Source organism: Ovis canadensis, chromosome 2 (genome assembly GCF_042477335.2).
Source record: "Ovis canadensis isolate MfBH-ARS-UI-01 breed Bighorn chromosome 2, ARS-UI_OviCan_v2, whole genome shotgun sequence".
Lineage (NCBI taxonomy): Eukaryota > Metazoa > Chordata > Mammalia > Artiodactyla > Bovidae > Ovis > Ovis canadensis.
This window is the reverse complement of record NC_091246.1, coordinates 179,051,038-179,073,621: the sequence shown is the minus strand read 5'-3', so window position 1 is coordinate 179,073,621 and position 22,584 is coordinate 179,051,038. Positions and strand designations below refer to the sequence as shown.

The 22,584-nt window shown below is 38.8% G+C and overlaps 1 protein-coding gene across 1 annotated transcript in view; it reads left to right on the top strand.

The window, feature by feature from the left end:
* THSD7B (thrombospondin type 1 domain containing 7B) overlaps positions 1-22,584 on the top strand; it is a 1,055,806-nt gene that overhangs the window by 381,210 nt on the left and 652,012 nt on the right. Inside the window, exon 5 of the mRNA XM_069574436.1 lies at positions 7,253-7,422. Coding sequence (XP_069430537.1) covers positions 7,253-7,422 — 170 coding nt within the window. The remainder of the gene's footprint in view (positions 1-7,252; positions 7,423-22,584) is intronic.

Genomic DNA, 22,584 nt, shown 5'->3' with positions numbered 1-22,584 from the left:
TGGTTAAATGAATTAATGAGTTTTTTAAGGAAGCTTTTTAAAATTGTTTTAATTAAGCAGCTTTTTCTACAGCACTTGAGTAGTAAAGAAGTCATGACCTGAAACCCTCAGGAGAATCTGTTTGGGAAAGAAATAGCAGTTTCAAAGAATCTGTAAATTGTTTCAGCAGAAGACGGATGCCTTTTTATTGAGTCCATCTTTTATTGGTGCATATTTTTTCATGAGTCCCTGTTGTACCGCTTTCATTTCTCCTGGATGGAAGATTTGTTCCCCTGTTAGTGTAAGAAAGTTAACGTACTGCTAAGTGCTGTGCGTAGTGATAGAAATCTATTAATAATGCATACATGGAGTTTGACTGGCAGAGTCATCTGCTGAAGAGCGAAGAGCTTTGCACTTGAGAGTAGCTTACCATAATCAATAGTCCCACTCTATTCAATAAAAAATTACTAGAGCGTAAAACACATAAAGCTCGATCAGTTCTCTTTATTTTGGTTGTCTGTTCAGCAAAAAATGACAACTTAATTCTTTTCTAAATGCATTTACAATTTTAAAAGGACAACAGACATTATCATAAATTAGTCATGCTGCAGTACACTGATTTTTAATATACGCATATTTAATTTGAATACATTGTGCTAGGGTTTCAATTCCAGGAGTGTTTGCAAAGCTATATGTGCTTAGCCAAAACATGACCATTCACCAATGCAATTATTCTTTCAATCTGTCATTGTTAGATCACTGAAGATTCTATTCCGTGTTGCTTTGCTTTAGATCTAAGCCTTTAGAAGGAGAAAAGAAATCCACACTTTGTAAGCAATTCTAAGCCTTCTGAAAGTGACAAAGCATGCATTCTAAAGGGCAAGGGTTGCTATAAAACTCTGATGGTCTTGCCATACTACTGCTATTAAAATCAGTTTATGTCACCTTAGTAGGATGAAAGTCTTTTTTAAATAGTCACTAAATGTACCTACTTTTCTAATTTGACTTTGCTAATTTAGAATGTCTCTATTCCTTGCTTCAGAGCAATGCATTCATTCCTTACCCCTTCTAGCCTTCCCCCATAAATTTGGAGAATAGTTTGAGTACAGGTTTCCTAGGGTTAAACAGCAGTACGCTCAGGAAGACAAGCTGGCTACCCAGAGGATGAGATTTCCAGGCCTTGGGGAGCTTTTCCTAATCCAGAAATTGTCTCCTCTATTTCTTTGTGGAAATATGTATTCCCACCACTAGAGATTTCTTTCTTTGGTTTTAATCTTGATTTCTTCTTGTAAATTGCATATACCTTTTCAGAATGATGAAATATTTAATAATAACTCTTAATATATGGAGCTTCCCATGTGACACAGTTGGTAAAGAATTCGCCTGCCAATGCAGGAATCGCAAGAGACCTGAATTCGATCCCTGTGTTGGGAAGATCCCCTGGAGTAAGAAATGGCAACCCACTTCAGTAATCTTGCCTGGAAAATTCCATGAGTAGAGGAGCCAGGCAGGCTACAGTCCATGGGGTGGCAAAGGGTTGGACATGACTGAGCAAGCACACATGTGTAACGTATTATGTATCCCGTGAATATATTTATTGACTATTTCCTAAGAGTAGACTTAAATTATGGGGGACATATGAAGAAATTGGCTAGTGAGTTCCAGGTGTGGGAGACAGCTTCAGGAAGCAGAGTATAGAAGTGAAATTCAGGTTTTATTCATTTACCTGATATCTGAGTTCTTGTCTCCTTTCCTGGGCTGTTTCAGGTAAGAATTCAGTGCCAAGAAATTATGCTGCTAGTACTTGGGGCAAAGTAATTTGGAATCATTCTTTTTTATTTATTTATTTAATATGGCTACACCTGGTCTCACTTGTGGCATACAGAATCTTTGGTCATGGCATGCAAACTCTTAGTTGAGACATGAGAAAGCTAGTTCCCTGAACAGCGCTGAACCTGGGACCCCTGCATTGGGAGTACAACTGTTTAGCCACTGGACCACCAGGCAAGTTCCTGGAATTATTCCCCACTCCTCTCTTTCTCTCCCACTTGTGCTTAGTTGCTCAGTCGTGTCCGACTCTTTGCGATCCCATGGACTCTAGCCTGCCAGACTCCTCTGTCGTTGGGATTTTTCAGGCAAGAATATTGGAGTGGGTTGCCCTTTCCTTCTCCAGGGGATCTTCCTGACCCAGGAATCGAACCTGCATCTCCTGTGTCTCCTGCTTTGAAGGCAGATTCTTTACCCGCTGAGCCACTGGGGAAGTCCTCTCCCACCCACATCTAATCACCAGAAGGCTGTCTCCACCTTCACAGAAGATCCAGAGTCTGATCACTTCTCATATTCACCGTGAGTGCCCCAACTGAAGCTTCAGCAGCATGTTTCCGAGAGTAACAAATGCCTCTAAGTTTATCTCCCTTTTTCCACTCCCCTGCAGTATGTCCTTCAGTCAGTGGCCAGGATGACTCTTTCACCCTCCTCAAAACTTGACAGTGATTTCCTAGCACATTTGGAATAACACTCATAGTTCTCCCTCCGTAGCCTGGCCCCTGCCTGCCTCTCCCTCTTTCTCCCTCCTACCTTGACCTTCTGGTTCCAACAACACTGGCTTCTGAGCTTTCCTACCAAGTGCAAAGCACTCTCCTTCCCTGGGGCCTTTGAACGTACTCTCCTCTAGAGTGCTCCTTGTCAGCCTCTTCTTGTGCCCACTGCTTTATTTTATTCAGAATTCTGAAGGCTTTCCTGGTCACAGCATTGAACTAGCTCTCCTCATCCATGTTTCTCCGATGGACATGTTAGCTGATGCCGTCTTCTGTTTTGGTTCGTTTCTGTCTGTCTGCCCCACTAGAAGATCATCTCTTCAAGGTCAGGGGCTTTGTCTTGATCATTGTTATGCATTTCTATTGCCTGAATCCAGCCTTGACATATAATTAGAGTTCAAGAGTTACTTCTTAAAAGAAAAAAGGGACAACTGCATGGTTGAGTAAGTGATTTGCTTACTATTGGGCAGGCTTATTTCTGTTCCTAGGGAGTCCTACTTTTAATTCCTTTCTGCCATCCATCTCACATACGTACCTTAGCATTGACTGAAATATTCTTACACAAGTTGTTTCCCTTGGGTATTCAGCATATAAGTGGCTGACAGTGTGACGTCTCACTAAGGGTGAGGTCATTGGAATCATTTTCACATAAAAGGTTGATGGCAGGTTTCCCTAACACTCACAGTAACCAGGCTGCAAAATAATGAGCTTGATTTCAGGGCTGTGAAAAGGCATTAGTCATCAAAAAACTGTCATTTCAGCATTTTGTGGAAACTTGAATTTTTACAATTAGATACATTTATTTGGTTTATATTTTATTTTTCTCTTTAACTTGTTCTTATCTCCTGAAAATGCTAGAATTTGATCCTATGTGACCACAGTGTTCAAATTCTAATGGCGTGCTTCAGTCCATGGGGTCGCAAAGAGTCGGACATGACTGAGTGACTTAACTAAACTGAACCTAACTGATGATATTCTCAACAAGTCTCTTTATAGACGTGTTGGGAAGACTACATGAAGTTATACACCTAGATTTGTTAATGCGGTGCCTGTAACAGACTTAGCATGCAGAAAACTTTGATTGTTATTATTGCTTCGGGTATATGTCATGATATCCTAGAAGCCTTAATAAATGAATGCCTTGTCTCTCTTGTTCAGTCAGGCCATGTGAGAAGACAAATGGATCTGTTCATGAGGAGCTCCATTCATGAGGGGCTATGAGGACTGACTAATTGGTTTCATGTCATGGCCGTTTACTTTACTTGAGGCATTTGTACAGTTGGTTTCAAAGTGTTCTTTATCGACAAGAGGCAGGATCTTGGCCTTTGAGACACCTCCTGTTTCTCTCTTAACCAGAAAGACAAAGTAAGGCTTGAAAGGCAGCAGAGTTGGGAGAGAAAGGGTGGAAAGGCCTGGTCTTTGATGTGGACTTGGACATTAAAGAGAATGTCCCTGGCAGTCAGGAAGCCAAGTTGTCCAGAGGCTGGAGGGCTATTCCTGTCACAGCCTCTGAGGGAGATAGCAGGCAACATTTAGCTGAGAAGACTCCTTTGATTTCTTATTCTGTCAGATGCTAGAGATACTTTCCCAGGTTGGGTGAGTTCAGAATGTTCAGCTTTCTTGGCTTCTAGGTGATTTGTGACTGAACATACTGCATTTGAAAAAAAATAAAAATAAAAAAGCAAAGACTATGAAAAGACCAGCATGTTAAAAGGAATAAAGTCCTTCACTAGTGTGCTTTTTCCTTTGCCTCTTGCTAGGTTGGTATTTTCTCTGAGGTGGTAAGCAATAGCAATCATGATAAATGTCTTATTTTTTCTTTTTTTAGAGAATTTGTTGTTTGCCAGTGAATGGAATTTGGATGTTTTTGGTTAAAGAGCTACCAATAGGGTTTTTGTTACTTTATAGGAAACCATAGTCATTAAACTTTTCTTTTCATTTATCTCTAAAATGACTTCCAAAATTCCTCCATTTGGTCATGACAAATTAATTGAAAAAGCAGTTTATGCAGCATGGCCCATTCCTTTCAAACAAGTGAACAAATTGACATGACTTGCTATGGTTCTAAATGCTCTAAGTTTTTTTTTTTTTTATGCTCTTTACTGACTTTTGATTCTTCGAGGTAAGACTATGGCATTCCTGGATCCCTAATATTAACTTCTGATAAAAGCAATTAAGTTCTCATAAGTACAATGTTGGGTGTGTGTGTGTGTGTGTGTGTGTGTGTGTATGTGTTTTCTATGTCAGCAGGAGACCAAACAACAGGTGTAAAAGGACATTAAAAAGGGAATTAACATTTATTGAACATTTGTTATGTGCTTTGATCCACATTCAGTGTTATTACCCTTATTTTACAGCTAGGAAAATAGCACTGAGCCAAAGTCACATGACTAGTAAGTGGAAAGGCTCAGATTCAAACCATGTCTGTTTGATTCCGAAGCATGCTTGTCGTCCACACCTTACTGCACCTTTTTCCCGCCTTATTTGCTATAGGAGCCGTAGGGTAGGACTGCATCTGACCTGCTTAATAGCTAGAGAGCCCTTTTAGGCAATCAGTGTGGGGAGAGGATTTGAAATGAGAATGTGGTAACTGTCCAGCTAACCCACCCCTACCATACCGTGCCTTGCCTTAGAGTCCAGAAACAAGAGAACTTACCTGTGCCTCGAGACTCAGAGACACAAGAAACAAGCCTTCTGCCTTTGTGACCGTGAAGTCTAGGTGACCCCTCTGTCTAGGGAGGAGAAAGAGCTTTGGATCATTACCTCTGGAGAAGGACCATCTCTGGAAAGACTTAGACTTTTCTCAATCTTTCATGCCCAGGAATTAGAAACATATTATTGTCTATATTCACCTAGTGTAAGCAGGACTTAGCTCTACACGTCAGACTCTTGTCCAGCTCTCTGACTGATTTTCACTTGGAAAACTCTGTGAGAATGAAGTAGTGAGGCAAAGGGAGCAGAATCCTTTGTTTGTTACAACAAACCCTGCAGGATTTTCCAAATTCTTTTACTACAATGGGCTTTTCACAAGACTGATGATCCTCAGCTTTCAAGCTTTTTAGAATGACAACCACCCTCCTTGTCAAGGGCTTTGCTCACTCTTACATATTTTAGAGAGTTTCTTCCTGATTTTGATGTCTGTTACTTGATTTCGGTTTTACTCTAGTTTTTATAAGGCCAGGGCCTTGGTGAGGTGTGTTTATTTTTTTTAGTGCTATTTTTTTTCTTTGAACAATCCCCAAACTGAGAAATTTTTCCTAAGACATGAAATGGGACAGCAGATATGAGAATGTTCTTAGGTTTGGTTTGTTACTCCAGTAACTAATTAGTTTGCTGATATTTATGTGAATTCTCTTGGGTTATATTAATGCCATGGGCTTGAGGAACGCTCTCATAAACCACAAAAGGAGATTCTGTCTGAAAGCATTCTCTAGGTATGAATGTAGCACTTTTATCGTTGTTTTATTTTCTGTAAGTTGTGTAGAAACTTCAGTATGTCTTCCCCCTTATTTGTGTGTTCATGGGCATGTCTATCACTGTGTATCTCAATCAGATGTAAACCAAGAAGACATATTCTAAGTCAGTATAACAATGGCATGTCTGTATACCTGTGAAAAAAAGACAAACAACTCACCAATTAAATATAGTGGTGCATGGAAGCTGAGCACCAAAGAATTGATGCTTTTGAACTGTGGTGTTGGAGAAGACTTTTTGAAAGTCCCTTGGACAGCAAGGATATCAAATCAGTCAAACCTAAAGGAAATAAGTACTGAATATTCATTGGAAGGACTGATGCTGAAGCTCCAATACTTTGGCCACCTGATTAGAAGAATTGATTCACTGGAAAAGACCCTGATGCTGGGAAAGATTGAAGGCAGGAAGAGAAGGGGATGACAGAGGATGAAATGATTGGATGGCATCACTGACTCTACGGATGTGAATTTGAGCAAGCTCCAGGAATTGGTGATGGACAGGGAAGCCTGGTGTGCTGCAGTCCACAGGGTCACAAAGAGTCGGATATGACTGAGTGACTGAACTGAACTGATGGTGAACTCATTTTTAATATATATAACTTTATTTCAATGGGGTCGAACTGAGAAATACCTGTAACAATAAGGTTGAAAAGTTGGGTGTAGTCTGTTCATTTAAAATAATATACTCACACATTCATACACTGTCCTACTAATTAAAAAAGAAAGCCCAACTTTCACACCAAGTCATATAAAAGTTTGTGAAATTATATCCCATGATGAGTTCAGCTGCTGGGAATTAAGCTCATTTGGTTTCCAGCTCCTTCCTCTCTTTTGGCCATGCCATGTGGCATGTGGGATCTTAGTCCCCCAGCTATGGATCAAACCCACACCTGTTGCATTAGAAACATAGAGTCTTAAGCACTGGACTACCAGGGTCCTTTCTCTGATTCTTTATTCTCTTAGAGCTTTAAGGCTGAGACATCTCTACTATTTATCCATATTTTCCTTCATTCGATCTTCTGGTCCTGTGCTATTAGCATGATAGAATGCCTACTTTTTCTCAAGGAAATAAAAGAGGTTTAGTATACAAAGCTGGTAAATGTCTTTATCCATAGGCAAAGATTTGATACTAGAAAGAAAGATGAAAAAAAAAAAAAAGAAAGAGATGATTACATACATTTGATGTCAATAACTTAAGTTTCCTGTTGAATTCTGTGTTTTCCTTACTTCTTCTTCTTCTTTTAAACAAACCACACCAAACAGGTATTCCTGGAAGACCTCTGAATGGAAAGAATGCCAAGTCTCTCTCCTTCTCGAGCAGCAATACCTCCACTGGCATGAGACGGGACCCATTTGTGGAGGTGGGATCCAGACCCGAGAAGTGTACTGTGCCCAGAGCACACCAGCGTCCACAGCACAGAGGGCCAAGGAAGGTAGGCAGCCAGTGCCGGGGCCAGAGTCTGCTGCTGATTAGAATGGAAATGCATTCCAATACCATCTCCTCATATTCTCCTTGGTATAATGGACCTTCAGCATTCACAAGTTTAAAATTTTATTGCCTATTTGCCAACTATCCTTAAGTCCTGCTACTTGCAATACTTAGGAATAGTTAAAAAATACTAGTGTTAATAATTTCCTCAATTGCAAAGGATCATTGTGAAAATTAAACGAGAAAATAGACCTAAAATCAGGAACAGAAATGAATGCAACATGCTAAGGGGCTAGTATGCTGGAATCAGCCAGTTGGCAAAGAGGTAGTAACATTCTTTTTCTTTTTTTTTCTATAAGAGAGATTTTTTTTTGTGAATGTGAGAACTTCTACAGAAATATCATTTTCAGATATCAAAGATCCATTCTCTAATTGCCAGAGTTTAAATAATAAGAAAATAATAAGGAAGAAAGTGGGGGAGGAAAAACAACTTTCTTCATGGTAGGCTTTCATTAGGTGTATACAGTCCTTTTGTTTCAGAGTTTGGCATGGTGATAATATATAAGAACTGAAAAACTGGCCCAGATTTACTTAAGTCAATGGATTGAAAAGCTGAGTGTGCAGTAATGCTTCCAGTCTAGAAAAAATGTATGGTCGGTACCAGACACATTGGAGGGGCACTCAGCAGTGCCCGCTGTAGAAGTGGTCAAGATGGAAATGCTTCCTTGAGAATGTGCATGTACATTTCTCTACTGTAGAACTTGGTTTGAGAGAGAGGTGTGAGCTTTCTTATTGTGGAGATATGTCCATTTTATCCTGTGAAGTTTTTCATACCAGGTGCCTTTTTTGTGTGACATGGCCTCTCATCATTTCAGAGGCCATGACCATAGCCTTCTATGATTCATTGTATGACTAACAGAGGGATCATCTTTACAGACTCCTTAGAATTTGCTTCAACAATTGAAGTTACAGTGCTGCATTTATAGGGCTAGAATTATTTAATAGGTGAATTTTTTCCTTCTCTATTGTCTCTTTTGGAAAGTGAAAATTTACACACTTTCTCTTCCAGGATAGACATGACTATGCTTACTTTTCTAAATTTGGAGGAATAGAATTTAGATTAAAAAATTCAAATTTTGCTTTCAGACCTTGATGATCTTTCTATTTCACTTTCTCTTTCTTCTCCTTTACTGTTGTCTACAGTAATAGGGTCTTCAGGGGTCAAAACATATATAAGAATTTTTTAGAATTGATATATTATGGTCTATTTTCAACTTCAACATTGAATCTTCTATTGACATCTACCTAAAGTTTCTTTAGTAAAAATAGCTTTCTTATCTTATGGATCAACTATTTCTAAAGTTTTTTTCAACCTTAGTATTTCCAGCTTTCTTAATGGAAACATGCTGGGCAGGAAGTTTGTAATTAGGAAGAAATTGGAAGGATGGTGTTCTAGGGTTGGGAATCATATGCTGCATGTTGGGAAATGTTAAGCAGAGGACGGATGTTAAGTGAACATTTAGCAGCCTGTTAAGCCCCAGTACAATATTCTTCAAGCACCTAGAAAAGAGGAAGAAATCTTAGGACAAGGCATACTTCTAAATTAATACTTTGGTTCACATGGAAATAGAAAGTGATTAGAAAGCCTAAGCTTGGTAACCCAGGTCTTGGGAGGTGGTTGGTGGAGGTGCTTAGATGTGGGGACAAGATACATACCCATGAATATGTATATGATGAAACTATGTATTCTTGTAGAAATTTGAACAAAGTAGTCAAACTGTTGCTGCATTGGAAAATACAGGACAGCCACATTGGATTAAAAGCATGGTATAGCTTACTACTTATATTTGTAGTCATTAACAAAGGTTTGATTTTGCTGTTGTGTGGAAGTGAACCAGAAATATTATTTATTAGTTTTGTTTCTTAAAATGCTTTCATTTCCTACTATTATCATTTATGGACTGTTGTTTAGTCACTAAGTTGTGTCTGACTCTTTTGCGACCCTGTGGACTATAGCCCACTAGGCCCCTCTATCCATGGGATATCTCAGGTAAGAATACTGATGCGGGTTGCCATTTCCTCCAGGGGATCTTCCTGACCCAGGTATCCAACCTGTGTCTCCTGCTTGGCAGCCTTATTCTTTACCACAGAGCCACCTGGGAAGCCTGTCATTTATGGATATACCTTGACAAATCTGGCAATGTGAAAATTTCTTCTTGGCTCAAGTGAAATATAAGAAAACAATTGAATTGCAACTATAAGAGACCAAAGAGTGTGTTTGCCTAATTAAAGAGGCAGAATTTAAATATTTCTAACCTTTCTGCTAATGCAGTAACAAAGGCCAAACTTGGTAACTTTTTTTTTTTTACAAAAAAGATCTGCTTTTTTGTTTGTCTTTTTTTCCCCCCATTATTGTGTCAGATTTTGTTTTGAAGGGAGAGGGACATTTAATGGCATTGATTTTGGTAAACTTTTCTCAGTCACAATTGACTTTCCCACCAAGTTAAGTTTGTCTTTGGCTCCAGAATATTCTGCTTATTTTCTGGAGTGGAATTTCCTGATTCTTCTTCCTTGGAAATCCCACCATCCACTGTTAACTAGCTGCTCTGCATTCTAAGAACCAGATCTTAGAGGAACCTACAATCTTCGAAAAATAAATAAATAAATAAGATTTATTTCCAGGATCTCTCATGAGATAAGAAGCAATAGAATTTATAAATACCAGAAGAAAAGAAAAATTGAAAAGACTACTAATTCTATCCCAAGGTCCTCCGAGTCTAATTCTGCATGGTGAGGCTAAATTAGGATCTCAGTGCAGTTCTGTTACCAACTTATTCTTGTTGATACCCAATTCTCCATTTGACCTCTGTTCATTGTATGTGTAGTAGTAGTATAATATGGCATATTTACCTGGTTCTGCTATTCATTGACCATGTGGTATTTTAATTGCAGCAAAATTAATGCTGTAGTATTGAATATGAGAAGTGTTGCTAGTAATAGTAACAAGCCAAGCCAATAGTAATAGTAATACAGCAGATGAATGGATAAGAAAGCTGTGGTACATATACACTATGGAGTATTACTCAGCCGTTAAAAAGAATTAATTTGAATCAGTTCTGATGAGATGGATGAAACTGGAGCCAATTATACAGAGTGAAGTAAGCCAGAAAGAAAAACACCAATACAGTATACTAACACATATATATGGAATTTAGGAAAATGGCAATGACGACCCTGTATGCAAGACAGGAAAAAAGACACAGATGTGTATAACGGACTTTTGGACTCAGAGGGAGAGGGAGAGGGTGGGATGATTTGGGAGAATGGCATTCTAACATGTATACTATCATGTAAGAATTGAATCGCTAGTCTATGTCTGACGCAGGGTGCAGCATGCTTGGGGCTGGTGCATGGGGATAACCCAGAGAGATGTTGTGGGGAGGGAGGTGGGAGGGGGGTTCATGTTTGGGAACGCATGTAAGAATTAAAGATTTTAAAATTTAAAAAATAAAAAACTAAAAAAAAAGAATAAATACACATATGTGTATGTATAATATATATACACAAATTATGTTCAATTATATACATAAATGTCTATATAGATAAAGACTTAAAAAATAGTAATAGTAATAGCCAAGTCAATGTGTGAATCAAACTATAGCAGAATATTTATGATTTTGTTTACCAGTTGCTATTGTAGTAGAGAAAATTGTATTTCTCTTTTATAATTCAGAAGCACCTGCAAGAGCGATGCTTACCTATAAATCTAAACACTTGGATTTGTTGAGACCATTTTCTTCTTGCCCCTTTCTAAGGTGAAATTAAAACCACTCAGCCTACATTCAAGAGTCATTTCTCAGATGGTAAAATGTTGAAACAAGGGACATACCATCATTAAGCTAATAGAGACAGGGGAAAATGTATTTCATTCAAGACAACGTGGCCTAGAGATTGGCATATCAACAAATGCAGGTTGAAATAGCATAGAGATATAATGTATTTATATGGTGAATAAAGCAAGACAGAAACTAAAAGCTAAAAAAGAAAAGACTGGAAAAAGATACCGGTGTGGTGGCAGTTAAGCAGAATATCACCTAGATATTTTCCCATCTTTTAGATTTATTATTTGCCATTAAATTGACTCAACTACTTCAGAATGGATGCAGTTTAGCTTTGAATTGTTAAGTATATTTAGTTGACCACTCCATGCCAGCTAAGAGTAAACAGTTCTTGAGAGCCCTATGTCTTTATGAAGCTAGGCCCAGAGTTGGCATTAAGGCAGCACATGATATGTCCTAGTTTTAACTATGCTGGTTTGCTGAGTAAAAAAATGGATGACAGTCACACATACATTTTTTTTTCCCAAATGATTTGTTATGTCCTCTTCAGTACTCTTGCCTGGAAAATCCCATGGATGTAGGAGCCTGGTGGTCTGCAGTCCATGGGGTTGCTGAGAGTTGGACACGACTCAGTGAATTCACTTTCACTTTTCACTTCCATGCATTGGAGAAGGAAATGGCAACCCACTCCAGTGTTCTTGCCTGGAGAATCCCAGGGACAGGGGAGCCTGGTGGGCTGCCGTCTGTGGGGTCGCACAGAGTCGGACACGACTAAAGCGACTTAGCAGCAGCAGCAGCAGCTATATTTTAAGGCCTGTCCTGGACATAGGAATTATAAAGATGCCTCATTAACTTATAGTCTTTTAATTGTGACAACAGTTGTACTAACAATTTTTTTTTTAAAGAAATTCAGGGGAACTTTCAATTTTACTTTGCACTGTTCTCATTGTTTTTCCAGAATAAACATACATTTTCATAATTAACAGCGAATAAACATATATTTAAAACAAATGGGGAAGATAGAATAAACTAAGTCAAAAGATGGAAAAATCCTGTAGTTTCTCTGGAGTTCTGGGACAAATCAATGTCGTTTCAGGATTTTTTTTTCTTTGTTATCAGGCACTGCCCCTACATCTTTCCCTTGATTCACTTTCTTATGAATTGTAATTGTCTTCTGAGCAAACTATCTTTAGCTAGAAATTAGTATAAATTAATAGCCGATAGTTTCAGTGTTTTGCAACAATTCTTATTTTATTTTATTTTAATTTTAATTTTTACTTTATTTTACTTTACAATACTGTATTGGTTTTGCCATACATTGACATGAATCCACCACGGGTGTACATGAGTTCCCAAATATGAACCCCTCTCCCACCTCCCACCCCATATCATCTTTCTGGGTCATCCCCATGCACCAGCCCCAAGCGTCCTGTATCCTGCATCAAACATAGACTGGCAATTCTTTTCTTACATGATATTATACATGTTTCAATGCCATTCTCCCAAATCATCCCACCCTCTCCCTCTCCCGCAGAGTCCAAAAGACCGCTCTGTACATCTGTGTCTCTTTTGCTGTCTCGCATACAAGGTTATCATTACCATCTTTCTAAATTCCATATATATGTGTTAGTATACTGTCTGTCTTAGGTTGTGTATTTCAGTGATCTTATATAATATGTTATTGTTCAGTCACTCAGTTGTGTCCAACTCTTTGCAACCCTCATGGATTACAGCACAGTAGGCTGTAATATATATGTGTATATATATATGCATATGTTATATATATATACGATGTTGTTGTTTACTCACCAATTCATGTCCAGCTCTTCTGCTACCCTATGGATTACAGTCTGCCAGGCTCCTCAGTCTGTGGGATTTCCCAGTCAAGAATGCTGGATTGGGTTGCCATTTCCTTCACCAGGGGATATTGCCAACCCAGGAACTGAACCTGGGCCTCCTGCACTGCAGGCAGATTATTGCTGAGCACCTTGGTAAGCCCCATATATATGGCATAGTTAGAACCATTTAATGATGCCTGACATTAATCTTTCGGAGAAGGCAATGGCACCCTATTCCAGTACTCTTGCCTGGAAAATCCCATGGATGGAGGAGCCTGGAAGGCTGCAGTCCATGGGGTCGCTGAAGGTCAGACACGACTGAGCAACTTCACTTTGACTTTTCACTTTCATGCATTGGACAAGGAAATGGCAACCCACTCCAGTGTTCTTGCCTGAAGAATCCCAGGGATGGGGAAGCCTGGTGGGCTGCTGTCTATGGGGTCGCACAGAGTCGGACACGACTGAAGTGACTTAGCAGCAGACATTAATCTTCACAATGCATATGATGCTTAAAGAGAGTTTGGAGAATCAACAAGAGAAAGTAGTCTAAGTTGAGACTGGGAGAACAGATGAAAATATGTAGAAATGTTTATATTCAACAGTGGCATGAGAACTGTTATAAGAGGAGCATAGGAAGCTAGAGAACATTTAAAAACGAGGCCCTGAGAAGAACATTACATAATGATTAAAGTATCATTCCGAGATGAAGATACAACAGTGTATACGCATGCAACATAGGAACACCTGAATACATAAAGCGAATAACAACAGACATAAAGGGAGTAATTGACAGAAACATAATAGTTGGGGACTTTAAGATCCCACTTACAGCAATGGACAGATCAGACAGAGAATCAGTAAGGAAACACAGACCTTAAATAACACATTAGACCAATGGACTTAATAGATATTAGTAGATCTATAGAAATCTAGTCCCCAAACAGCAAAAAACAATCAAAAACATTCCTTTCAAGTGTACATTGAGCACTTAAGCAGGATAGACCACATGCGAGGGAAAAAAAAATGTTTCATTAAATTCAAGAACATTAGAGTAATGTCATGCATCTTTTCTGGCCACAAAGATATGACTCTATAAATCAACTACAAGAAAAAAAATCTCAGAAAATATAAAGACATGGAGGTTAAATAATATGCTACTGAACAGCCACTGAAAAAATAAGAAATAAAAAATACTCGGAAACAAATGAAAACAAATAAACTAAAAAGCACAATGATCTGATACCTATGGGACACAGCAAAAGCAGTTCTAAGAGAGAAATTTGTGAGACTTGCGAGTCTATGTCAGCTATATGTAAGGCCTCTTCTGACAACCACATTGCCTTCTTGCATTTCTTTTTCTTGGGGATGGTTTTGGTCACCACCTCCTGTACAACGTTATGAAGCTCTGTCCATAGTTCTTCAGGCACTCTGTCTACCAGATTGAGTCCCTTGAATATATTCATCACCCCTACTGTATAATCATAAATTATTTGATTTAGGTCTTAAATGGCCTAGTGTCTTTCCCTACTTTTTTCAATTTAAGTCTGAATTTTGCAACAAGATGCTGATGATCTGAGCCATAGATCTCGTTTTTGCTGACTGTGTAATGCTTCTACATTTTTGGCTGCTGAGAATATAATCAATGTGACTTCGCTGCTGGCCATCTGGTGATGTTCATGTGTCAGAGTCATCTCTTGTGTTGTTGGAAGAGAGTGTTTGCTATGACCAGTGCATTCTCTTGGCACAATTGTTAGCCTTTGCCTTGCTTCACTTTGTCCTCCAAGGCCAAACTTGTCTGTTACTCCAGGTATCTCTCGATTTCCTACTTCTGCATTTCAGTCCCTTATGATGAAAAGGGACATCCTATTTTGGTGTTAATTCTTGGAAGTCTTGTAGGTCTTCATGGAACTATTCAACTTCAGCTTCTTCAGCATTATTGGTTGGCACATAGATTGGATTACTGTGATAGTAAATAGTTTGCCATGGAAACAAACTGAGATCATTCTGTCATTTTTGAGATTGCAACCAAGTACTGCATTTCAGACTCTTTTGTTGACTATGAGGTCTACTCCATTCCTTGTAAGGGATTCTTGCCCATAGGAGTAGATATAATGGTTATCTGAATTAAATTCACCCATTCCTGTCCATTTTAGTTCACTGATTCCTAAAATGTCAGTGTCTACTTTGGCTGTCTCATTTGACCACATCCAATTTATCTTAAATTATGGACCTAGCATTCCAGATTCCTATGCAATAGTATTCTTTATAGCTTCAGACTTTACTTTCACTATCAGATGAAACCACAACTGGGTGTTTCCACTTTGGTCAGCCTCTTCATTCTTTCTGTAGCTCTTTCTCTGCTCTTCCCCAGTAGTATTTTGACCATCTACTGACTTGGGGGAGGGATCATCTTTCAGTGTCATATTTTTACCTTTTTATACTGTTCATCGGATTCTCAAGGCAAGAATACTGAAGTGCTTTGCCATTCCCTTCTCCAGTGGACTATGATATGTCAGGCCCTAGCTAGCAGAGACATGGCCTTCAGCCACTTAATGTAGCTGGATGACATTCCTGGTGTCCTGGTTGTCCCATGCTGGTCCTTGTTAAGCATGTAAACCTTCATTTTCCATCAAGTATCGGTCACTGTGTGCCCAAGGGTGGAGGCAAAGGCCCTGCTGGAGTGGGTGGGAAGGGGGTCTGTGGAAGGCTGAAACTGGAGGATTCTAATGCTGGAGGATGCCCAGGAGCAGAGGGTATCCTGGCCTCACCACTGCCACTGTCACCTACTGAATGCAGAGTTCCAGACAATAGCAAGGATAGATAAGGATAGATAAGAAAGCCTGCTTAAGTGAACAATGCAAAGAAACAGAGGCAAACAGTAGAATGGGAAAGACGAGGGTTCTCTTTAATAAAGTTGGAGATACCAAGGGAACACTTCATGCAAAGATAGGCACAGTAAAGGACAAAAGCAGCAAGTACATAACAGAAGTAGAAGAGATTAAGAAAAGTTGGCAAGAATAAACTGAAGAACTGTACAAAAAAGCTCTTAATAACCCAGATAACCATGATGGTGTTGTCACCTGCATAAAGCCAGACATCCTGGAGTGTGAAGTCAAGTGGGCCTTAGGAAGCATTCAGTTCAGTTCAGTCACTCAGTTGTGTCCGACTCTTTGCGACCCCATGAATTGCAGCATGCCAGGCCTCCCTGTCCACCACCAACTCCCGGAGTTCACTCAGACTCATGTCCATCGAGTCAGTGATGCCATCTAGCCATCTCATCCTCTGTCGTCCCCTTCTCCTCCAGCCTTCAATTCCTCCCATTACTATGAACAAAGTTAGTGGAGGGGATGGTATTCCAGCTGAGCTGTTTCAATCCTAAACGATGATGCTGTTAAAGCGCTGCATTCATGCCAGCAATTTGGAAAACTAGCAATGGCCTCAGGACTGGAAAAGGTCAGTTTTCATTCCTTTTTTTTTTTTTAAATTTTAAAGTTTTTTTTTTTTCTCTCAAAGCTTTTATTTTTTAATTTTTATTTTTACTTTATTTTACTTTACAATACTGGGTTGGTTTTGCCATACACTGACATGAATCCACCACGGGTGTACAAGAGTTCCCAACCCTGAACCCCCCTCCCACCTCCCACCCCATATCATTTCTCTGGATCATCCCCATGCACCAGCCCCAAGCATCCTATACCCTGTATCAAACCTAGACTGACAATTCGTTTCTTACATGATAGTATACGTGTTTCAATGCCATTCTCCCAAATCATCTCACCCTCTCCCTCTCCCAGAGTCCAAAAGTCTGTTCTATACATCTGTGTCTCTTTTGCTGTCTCACATACAGGGTTATCATTACCATCTTTCTAAATTCCATATATATGTGTTATTATACTGTATTGGTGTTTTTATTTCTGGCTTACTTCACTCTGTATACTAGGCTCCAGTTTCACCCATCTCATTAGAACTGATTCAAATGTATTCTTTTTAATGGCTGAGTAATACTCCATGTGTATACGTACCACAGCTTTCTTATCCATTCATCTTCTGATGGACATCTAGGTTGCTTCCATGTCCTGGCTATTATAAACAGTGCTGTGATGAACATTGGGGGTACACGTGTCTCTTTCAATTCTGGTTTCCTCGGTGTGTATGCCCAGCAGTGGGATTCCTGGGTCATAAGGCAATTCTATTTCCAGTTTTTTAAGGAATCTCCACACTGTTCTCCATAGTGGCTGTACTAGTTTGCATTCCCACCAACAGTGTAAGAGGGTTCCCTTTTCTTCACACCCTCTCCAGCATTTATTGCTTGTAGACTTTTGGATAGCAGCCATTCTGACTGGTGTGAAATGGTACCTCATTGTGGTCTTGATTTGCATTTCTCTGATAATGAGTGATGTTGAGCATCTTTTCATGAGTTTGTTAGCCATCCGTATGTCTTCTTTGGAGAAATGTCTATTTAGTTCTTTGGCCCATTTTTTGACTGAGTCATTTATTTTTCTGGAATTGAGCTGCATAAGTTGCTTGTATATTTTTGAGATCAGTTGCTTGTCAGTTGCTTCATTTGCTATTATTTTCTCCCATTCAGAAGGCTGTCTTTTCACCTTGCTTATAGTTTCCTTTGTTGTGCAGAAGCTTTTAATTTTAATTAGATCCCATTTGTTTATTTTTGCTTTTATTTCCAGTATTCTAGGAGGTGGATCATAGAGGATCCTGCTGTGATTTATGTCGGAGAGTGTTTTGCCTATGTTCTCCTCTAGGAGTTTTATAGTTTCTGGTCTTACATTTAGATCTTTAATCCATTTTGAGTTTATTTTTGTGTGTGGTGTTACAGTGATCTAGTTTCCTTCTTTTACAAGTGGTTGACCAGTTTTCCCAGCACCACTTGTTAAAGAGATTGTCTTTACTCCATTGTATATTCTTGCCTCCTTTGTCGAAGAAGATAAGGTGTCCATAGGTGTGTGGATTTTTCTCTGGGCTTTCTATTTTGTTCCATTGATCTATATTTCTGTCTTTGTGCCAGTAACATACTGTCTTGATGACTGTGACTTTGTAGTAGAGCCTGAAGTCAGGCAAGTTGATTCCTCCAGTTCCATTCTTATTTCTCAAGATTGCTTTGGCTATTCGAGGTTTTTCGTATTTCCATACAAATCTTGAAATTATTTGTTCTTGTTCTGTGAAAAATATCACTGGTAGCTTGATAGGGATTGCATTGAATCTGTAGATTGCTTTGGGTAGTATACTCATTTTTCACTGTATTGATTCTTCCAATCCATGAACATGGTATATTTCTCCATCTATCAGTGTCCTCTTTGCAGTTTTCATTCTAATCCCAAAGAAAGGTAATACCAAAAAATGTTCAAATTACCATACAAATTGCACTCATTTCACATACTAGCAAGATTATGTTCAAAATTCTTCAATCTAGGTTTCAGCAGCATGTGAACTGAGAACTTCCAGATGTACTTAGAAGAAAATATAGGCAGAACACTCTGATGTAAATCATAGCAATATTTTTGTATCTGTCTTCTAAGGCAAAAATAAATATAAAAGCAAAAATAGGACTTCCCTGGCAGTCCAGTGGTTAAAACTTTGCCTACCAATGCAAGGGATACAGATTTGATTCCTGGTTGAGAAACTGGGATCTCACAGCCCTTGTGGCCAAAAATCCAAAACATATAAGAAGAAGAAGAAGGAATATTGCAACAAATTCATTTAAATTTTAAAAAAATTGTCCACAAAAAGTCTTTTAAAAATAAAAATAAATGGGGCCTCATTAATTTTTTGCATAGCAAAAGAAACCATCAGTGAAATAAAAAGCCAGCCTACTGAATTGGAGAAAATATCTGCAAATGATGTGAACAATGAGGGGTTAATATCCAAAATATATAAGCAGCTCATACAACACGACTTCAAAAAAAAAAATCATCCAATTGAAAAATAGAAGACCTGAATAGACACTTTTCTAAAGAAGGCATACAAATGGCCAAGAGACACATGATAAGATGTTCAACATCATAAATCATCAGAGAAATACAAATCAAAACCACAGTGAGATATCCCCTCATACCTGTCAGAATGACCATAGTCAAAAAGACCAGAGATAACAAATGTTGGCTAAGATTTAGAGAAAAGAGAACCCTCATACACTCTTGATGGGAGCGTAAATTTGTACATGTGGAAAGCAACATTGAAGCTTCTCAAAAGACTAACACTAGAACAAACCTATGATCCAGCTATTTCACTTCTGGGTATATATCTGAAGAAAGCAAAACACTGATTTAAAAAGACATATGCATGCCAGAGTTCATTGTGCATTATTTATAATAGCCAAGTTATGAGATCAACCTAAAAGTTCATCAAGTGTGTGAGTGAATAAAGATTTACACATTTATACAATGAAATACTTTTCAGCCATAAAAAAGAATGAAATTTTTCTGTTTGTAAAATCATGGATGGATTTGGAGAATATTATGTTTATTGAACTAAATCAGGGAAAGACAAATAGTGTATGATGTTATATGTAGAATATAAACTATAAAACAAATGGATGAATATAAAAAACATAAATAGACTCAGATATTGAAAACAGCTTAATAGTGGGGAGAGGGTAAAGGGGAGGGGCAGTATAGGGGTAAACAATTAGAGTACAGATGTCAGTGTGCTAAGAGGATTGTTATGAATGGTCCTGTCCTATTTGCAGGTTTATTTGAGTATACAAGAATGTTTTGAGATATGAAATAATTTACCTTATAAACAGATGAACAGATTTCTTAAGAGACAGTTGAAGGAGGTGCTCTACCATCATTTGAAGGTCCTTTATGTGTGTTTAGAAATTGATTTAAAGGTCAATAACCTCATTTGAGTGTGAGGAAATTGTCAGGAAAGTAATGTGCTTAGAAATTTCCTTAGTGTGGACCCTTAGAGGAAAAATGAGACTGTTTAAATGGGGTTACAGAGTTTTTTTTTTTTCCTTGTTTTATAGTAATAGAGATGCACAGATAACTAGACAAAGTAATTCCTGCCAGTTAATGGCTGGGTACTGAATGGCAGTTCACATGAGACCAAGAGACAGAAAAGTCTGTTGACCTGTAATCTTTCTACCTTGGAAACATACTCAGTTATTGGGAATATATAGCGTATATGTGAATGTAGCTCAAATATTCTCTCCCAAAGTGTGAAAGCTAAGAAAAGTTGGAAGTGAAAGCCTTATAGGGAATTAGGTCACAAGGAGTCTAAATTGAGATTGGTTTCTACCTGTTCTGTTTCACTGCATTTGCATCTCAGTGATTTTTTTAATCAAGTGTAACAAACATCTTAGTATGATATGGCACATGTTTTTGAATTATTGAACTTAGTAAAAAAATTTGAGAGTGTCTACTTTAAGCATCCATTAGATTATCAATCTGTTCTTGACATTTGTTGTTGTTTTTCAGTCACTAAGTCGAGTCTGATTCTTTGCAACCCCATGGATTGCAGCATGCCAGGCTTCCCTTTCCCTCACTATCTACAGGAGTTTGCCCAAGTTCATGTCTATTGAATCGGTGATGCCATCCAACCATCTCATCCTCTGTTGTTCTCTTCTTTTCCTGCCTTCAATCTTTCCCAGCATAGGGTTTTTTTCAATGAGTCAGCTCTTCGCATCAGGTTTCCAAGCTTCACGTGAAACTGAAGGAGTTTCAGCATCAGTCCTTCCAGATGAGATGAGAAAGAGACTCTGCTCCTCAGCAGTGTCATCTCACTGCATTGTAATTGCAGTGCTTGTGTTCACTGTTAACCAGGCTACTGTGCAAGGTCTGTGAGGTCTGTGATGTCACTGTCCCACCACCCCAGCACTTAGCACAGTATCTGACACATAAAAGATGCTTGTCCTGAAATCCAAGCTTTGTCCTCTCTCATGGTTCTTTTACCACCTTTATCTTTCTTTCTCTTGGCGGATTCTCTTCAATAATGTGATTCTTAATCCACTTTCAGACTTGGGTAAAACACCATGTTGTTGTTCCTGGGATCTGGCTTCCTGAGCAGCAGCTGAGGGGCTGGATAGTTCAGACTGGGAAATACAACCCAGAAGGAGAGGAGACCTGGATCCTTGAGGAATGAAACATCACTGGAAGGAAATACAATTTAGGGGTGACCTAGGCTACTCCTGGGGCTTCCCTGGTGGCTCAGTGGTAAAGAATCTGCCTGCCAACGCAGGAGATGATCTCTGGGTCAGGAAGATCCCCTGGAAAGGGAGATGGCAACCCACTCCAGTATTCTTGCCTGGATAATTCCCTGGACAGAGGAGCCTGGCAGGCTATACAGTTCATGGAGTTGCAAAGAGTCAGACACAGCTTAGCAACTAAACAACAATAGCAATGACAACAACAGGTTATTCCCTGTGCACCTGTATATGATTCCAATACATATTTTTTTACCCTTCTAGAGAAATTCTGTTTTTCAAATACTCAAATCTGCTATATGTCATGTGGTGTATTGTAAAATGATAACCTACAAAACATATCACATAGCATTAGTTCTTATTTTCCCTGCTTCACCCCTACTGATTTTTTTCCCTTTCTTTCTTCTGTTACTGCCTGGTAAGCCTTGTATCTCACAGATAAAGTATTAACACCTTAATTCTCATCATAAGCTCTGCTTTCTAGAGGGCTCAGCAACAACAAAACTCAAGTATGTATCACAAAAAAAATGAGAGATACTATTTTGAAGGATTTCTTATAACAATCTACACGAGACATAATGTGAGCCTGAAATACAGTGGCAGCTTTAAAAATTATTTTTCTCCTTCATTTTTCTTCTCTTTCCCCCACACTGCAACCTCATTTTCCTTCCTCCTCCTTCTATATATTCCTTCTTCCTTGTCATTCATTTTTTCCCCATTTCTTCCCATTCCTGGTCCTTTTCCTCTTCTTTTCATCTGACATGAATCTTTGTGAGCTGTAACATTTTCAGTACCTTTGGTCAACTTCACAGCAGTTAGTATATCATCCAGCAAAAGTAGGAAGAGCTCAGTAGGTATTTCTTGAACAAATGAATAGAAACCTCTGCATCTAGTCTTACCATTCAGTTTCAGGCATTTATTTTCACTTCAGAACAGTATTTCTCTGCATTGCAGTTATTCACATACACCTGCACTTCATTAATGAACAGTTAAGTTCTCCATTCAGAGTCGAAGCTCATATTTTGGGGGGGGGGAACCATGTTGAGACTGGTGCATTTACAATCTTTAGCTAGGTATCTCTCTAAACTTTATTTTGTCAGCTGAATTACATTTTCCTCGAACACCAAGCCAAGAGGTAATGAGGTTTCTCTTGGCAGTGCAGTTTCTGAAACAAAGTTGTTCCTTCCGAATCTATTTCTCCAGTCGTTTTGAATATGTGAATGCAAGTAGGACATTGAAGACATATCAACTTTTTGTCCAGCTGTTCCTTCAGGAAAGTTTCATAACTTTCTCACCAACTTATTTTAGTCATTAGCTTTCTTCTCTGC